General features: G+C 36.7%; 3 protein-coding genes across 3 annotated transcripts; 1 reads left to right on the forward strand and 2 right to left on the reverse strand.

Annotated features, from left to right (window-relative positions):
• Positions 1 to 475: 475 nt before the first annotated feature.
• On the reverse strand, positions 476 to 1294 carry RHIMIDRAFT_231324 (uncharacterized protein; the record flags this gene model as incomplete). Its single annotated transcript, XM_023607692.1, has 3 exons — positions 476 to 702; positions 757 to 1088; positions 1128 to 1294. Coding segments are annotated over 3 exons (726 nt in total), but the record flags the coding sequence as incomplete, so codon positions are not given.
• Positions 1295 to 2445: 1151 nt separating this feature from the next.
• On the reverse strand, positions 2446 to 2918 carry RHIMIDRAFT_79675 (uncharacterized protein). The gene has a single exon (XM_023615710.1). The coding sequence runs from the start codon at positions 2856 to 2858 to the stop codon at positions 2610 to 2612; it is 249 nt and encodes an 82-aa protein (XP_023461724.1). The 5' UTR covers positions 2859 to 2918; the 3' UTR covers positions 2446 to 2609.
• A 113-nt stretch (positions 2919 to 3031) lies between these two features.
• On the forward strand, positions 3032 to 3897 carry RHIMIDRAFT_248042 (uncharacterized protein; the record flags this gene model as incomplete). Its single annotated transcript, XM_023610472.1, has 3 exons — positions 3032 to 3198; positions 3405 to 3783; positions 3850 to 3897. 3 exons carry the CDS (start codon positions 3032 to 3034, stop codon positions 3895 to 3897), a joined length of 594 nt encoding a protein of 197 aa, XP_023461725.1.
• Positions 3898 to 5178: the final 1281 nt, after the last annotated feature.

Below are 5178 nucleotides of genomic sequence, written 5' to 3' on the forward strand. Positions count from 1 at the left end.
CCGTAAAGGTGATAAACAAAGATGGCTTCCCAAAATGACGGACGATGGCCATAGAATCATAATACAATTGGGCCATGAATCGAGGGCCGCCATGGAAGCTACTTGGTAAAATAAATCGACGTCCCAAATTAGCAGCATTAACTTGGTCGCCTTCAGCAATAGCATCTGCTAATCCGTTATAAACATCAGTCCGAAGCCTATCTTGGTTGTGACGAATCCAGTCTAACTTGTTCTGATCACAGATGGCCCACGCATCTACCAGGAACTGCTGAAAAAGCTTTTTAGCATAAAAGATAGCAGGGAATTCATGCTCTCCTCTCAAATGCAATCTAAATCTATAGTATGCGCGTTGAGGTACTCTGTCCCTTTCTCGTATAGGAAGAAGATGATCTTCGACGGTAGTAGTAGTAGTAGTAGTAGTAGTAGAAGGAATACTAATGTTGACAGTTGGCAATGAAAGTTGCAGGCCCCAATGCCATCCATATGTTCCATGAGGAAATAAAAGCACATAGTGTGTTGGCATGTATGCAGCATGCGCCTGGCTGATACGCTGAAAGTGTTGCTCAAATCCAGTGTTTTGACGAAGACCGCTATTGCTTCTCAAGGTAAGAACAATATCACGAAAACTTCTATCACTATACTCAATAGGGATAACAGCAGCAACCTCTTCCATTGTTGGAAAATTCTGAATACGCCTATCACCTCCTTCAATCAAACGCATTCTCATTGATGGGCTGATAATGATGTATGGCGCACTGACTTCTCTTTGATCATTACCATCACTGACAGTGTTGCTGCTCTCATGGTTGCTCAATATCTCGTGTGCATGGCGATATATACGCGCAAAGGGGTTACATTGGGCAAGCATGACCGAAAGCTCCCTAATGATCTCAGGATCAAGGTTGCTGTTTCGTGCTTGTCTTCTTTCAGCGGCATAGGAAGGATCAAATATATACAGCTGGGCATAGGAAGGCTCACTGCCTTCAACTGGAGTCAAGGGGCCTTGACGGTGGCAAAGTGCGCCATGGATCTGAAAGGCGTTTAATCCACCTCTATTGTTATTGTTGTTGCTGTTGCTGCTGCTGTTGCTGGCACGATCCTCAGGCGAAACAATATCGCAGCCCAACGAAGTAAAGGCAAAGGCAGCGTTGTACTGGCGAAGGTTGTCCTTAAAGTGACTGCCTTGAGTGTCCGTACGTTCGAGCAAGTCCTTCAAGTACTCAGGTGGATCAGGTAATAGTTGCAACTGGACTGGTCCTTGCTTGCAACATGACTCCCAGCTAGGATTTCTCATTGAAGATGTCTCTTGCCTTTCATCGATCCAGCGCAAGGCGTGGCAGTGTGAGCATTCCTTGTCCATACGTCCAAGGTCCAAAGGACGAAGGCGAGAAAGCTGCGAGATGTAGGCAGTAGGAATAGTCTGAGAAGGTTCTACTCTAGGTCTTCCCCTACGTCTTACTGGGCTGCCTTCCTGCTCTTCTTGTTCAGCTCGACGTCTGCGGCGTGATGCTGCAACTCTTTCTCTACACGCTTGGCAGCTGCAATAGCGTGAATCTGCTGGCAATGTCGCAACACAGGAGGAGCATATAGTTGTTCTAGAAGTATTGTTTTCCATTGTTCTAATGAGCGACAATGTTAGCAGACATATTCGAATCAAAAGAAACATTATTCATACCAAATTAGTTCAAAATGTTTATACGATGAGTAAAGAAAAGAAACGCTTAATGCGATGAGAAAAGGGGAAATGTTTATATTCGAAAAGAAAGGAAAGAAAGCTCATGCATGCACTTTCAGGAACCAAGTGCTTGTCGCGCAGGTTCGATGTTCGATTCGGAAAAAAAAAAGCATTATAAAAAGGCAGTCAAATCATGTGATGTTGCATATTTTTTTTTCTAATTCCAGTACATATAAGTGTGTTATGTGTTATGTGTTATAAGTGTGTTATGTGTTATGTGTTATATAAGTGTCTTATAAGTGTGTTATAGAGTGATGTGTTATGTGTTATATAAGTGTGTTATGTGTTAAGTGTGTTAAGTGTGTTATATATATAAGTGTGTTAAGTGTGTTATGTATATTAGAGTGATGTGTTATAAGTGTGTTATAAGTGTGTTATGTGTTGTGTGTTATAGTAGATATGTTTATTGAATCTATCCTTGTGACAACATTTTCTATTCATTTACATCTTTTTGTAATTCCAATAGTTACATCTGTTGTAGTCCCAAGCATACGTAGTTTAAACAATATCTCACTCTTTTTTTCTTTTATTCACTCACTAGTAGCTCTTACCTTAAAGATTTACAGTATTCCTTTTCCAACAATCCAATCCATGCCTTTAATTCATACATAAACATTTCTTTCTACTTTCAGCAACAACTTCCATGCCCTAACATAAGCTAATACAACCTTATTAGTAAAAGGTTGAACAGTAAATACGCTTCCAACAGATAAAGAATCATACCTCAATTGTGTTAATTCAGTCATTCGCATAATTTCCTTCATCTTTCTTTTCTTTTTTGATTTTCCATACATTTCAAGCTAAAACATCACTCTTTGCTGTTGTTCATTGCTTGTTGATATAACCAACGCTATTTCCAGTTCTGTACTTGGCTTCATACTTTCATCTCACCTTTTGAATTGATTCTTGCTTTACCTGATTTATTTGTAGGAAGAAAAAGGGAAAAAAAGCGTCCGTCTATCTTGTGAGATATAAAACTATTTTCTAATATTCTCTCTTGTGTGTGAATATTGCTGTCCTTTGGATAAACCACTCTCAAGTAATTGAACCTTCCATTTCCCAACTGTTCTTCAATCTCCTTCGTCATTTGCTGCTGTTGCTTAATTGTTACTGTCCTCATCATTTTTTTTTGGTGAAAAATAATTTCTTTTTGGAAAGAAGACAGGAAATAGGACTTTGAACATCTTTTCTTTCCAACATATTCAAAAAATTCAAAGTTCACAAAAACCGTGAATTATTTACATCGTTAAATTACAATTTCAAATAAACAACAACAACACTAGCAACACTAGCAAAATGGAAGAAAACATCAACACAATTATGGCAAACGTTATGCGCCTGGCTTCCACTGTTACGCAGTTACAAAACAGTGTTAATGCCCTTACAAATGAGACTAGGGCAATTCAAGAAGCAATGAACAACAATGTCTCTACCAAACTCCTCTTCTTCAAACACTGCAAACAGTAAGTTTACCGTAAAAAAAAGACAGTTACTTGGTTGCTTGTATACCAATTAGAATATTGTCATTGCTTTATAGTGAATAATCAGCAGCTGTCATTAGAAGAAAGAGTGAGAATTTTGATTTCTAACAGAAACATACTTGGACAAAGAGATATTAAAAGCAGTAAAGAAGTAGCTATAACTGCTAGAAATAGACTTCCTACAACAGATACAAGAACCAGAAGAAGCAGCGATACAGTAAAAAAAAAGTATCATTCAACGATAGACTAGCAGCATTAATAGATAGATTATATTTTGAAGAACAACAACAGCTCCTTGATGAGAAGTTCAGAAAAAAGACCATTTTACAGTTACAACAGCTTGCAAGGGATGTATATATTGAAATGAAAAATGATGGCTTCTACGGTAAGCTGAATTGGAGTGATCTGTCTGACGATCAAAGGACATACTATACCATGAGGCTAGAGCAACTTGCCAAGGACAAGGGCTGGAACATCTACAGATGCATCAGATTGTGGGCTGCTAAGGGATTACTATCGGATAGATGTAGAACCAGAAAGCAAGCTACTAAAAAGAATTATGATGAGGTAGTAATACTTATTTTTAAAAAAAACACTTGAAATGTTATTAATTGTTTTTTCTTTAATGTATAGAATGAAAATGAAGACGGTAACTCTGATGCGTATGGTGATAATAACTAGGAATAATCCTGATGGTCATGGCCTAGCACCTTCCACTTCTACGGTAATGACTTATTAACCGTAAATTTGAAATTTACAGTTTTTTGTCAAAAACCGTAGAAATCCTACATACTGTTCTATTTTTATTTTTAGTAATAAAGTTCCATAGAATTCTATATAAACAAGGGTATCCCTTCTCTTCTTTTTCTCTTTCTTTCTCATTCTCTTCTTAACATTTCAAATGAAGTATTTGGAATCTGCACGTTTACAATTAGAATTAATAAAACATCAATTATTTTATTTCTTGTAGACAGTATAACTGCTTAAACAAGATTGTTTCTGTCTCTTTATGTCGTTTACTAGCTCTTATTTATGTTTAGAACCCTGCTGGCTTCGTTTCAAGTAAATGACAATAATTGAATTACACTATGGCGCAAGGAACCGTGAATATGGACATTTTTATGTAGATCGTCCACGGCTTTTTGGAAGAACTCACGGAAATATTTACGGTTTTCTGAACCAATCATACATGGTATCAAGGTGGCATATACGGTTATTACACATACAGGGTCATTCCGGATGACTCAAATGATACGTAGAAATAGGCAGGAATTATATTTGAATCTATGAATTACATGTATTTTATTTGTTTATAATAGCAAAGGTTATTCTACAAAGTTATTTTTGTAATAAAAGGAAGAAATCTTGAAAGTAAAAAAGAATTGAGAGGCAGATGGAATTCCATGGAAAGCATCATGACTCCGAGGGTACAAAGAAAAGAAGAGGAAAAAGTATTGTAATAACAAAGACAACGTCAAAGGTAAAAGAAAGTAAAACACCGAACTTTACCTGAAGGAATCAGAGCACAGCCTTTTAGTGATGCAGAAGGATGGGAGCTTCATTACCAATTAGATTGTTAAAGGAAGAATCTATAATAAACCTTAGTAAAGAGCCACTTTAGACTAAATATATCTTTATACCAAGCAATAAAGAAAATAAAACTATGCTTTTAAAAGAAAAAAAAAAAAGTAATGAGAGCCCCAAAGTTTAATATGATGTTACCCATAAAGCCAATGAAGCGTTTACATTTGCTCTGAAAGTCGTCTTTGACACTACATAAAGTAAAAGGGTTAGTTACAACAACAAAAGGTTAGATACTTTTTTCCTGGAAAGCCAATGAGTCGTGTACAATTACTTTGAAAGAAGCTAATTAAAAAAGTTAGTAATGACAACTATAAAGCTATACTTCTTTTTACTATCGTTAGTCTTTTTTTTGCAGTGTATACACGTTGCTCTCTTTTC

Source organism: Rhizopus microsporus (genome assembly GCF_002708625.1).
Source record: "Rhizopus microsporus ATCC 52813 unplaced genomic scaffold scaffold_27, whole genome shotgun sequence".
Classification (NCBI taxonomy): domain Eukaryota; kingdom Fungi; phylum Mucoromycota; class Mucoromycetes; order Mucorales; family Rhizopodaceae; genus Rhizopus; species Rhizopus microsporus.

Coding starts and splice junctions, on each gene's coding strand:
- RHIMIDRAFT_79675 (XM_023615710.1), bottom strand. CDS start 2,858: ATGATGAGGACAGTAACAATTAAGCAACAGCAGCAAATGACGAAGGAG.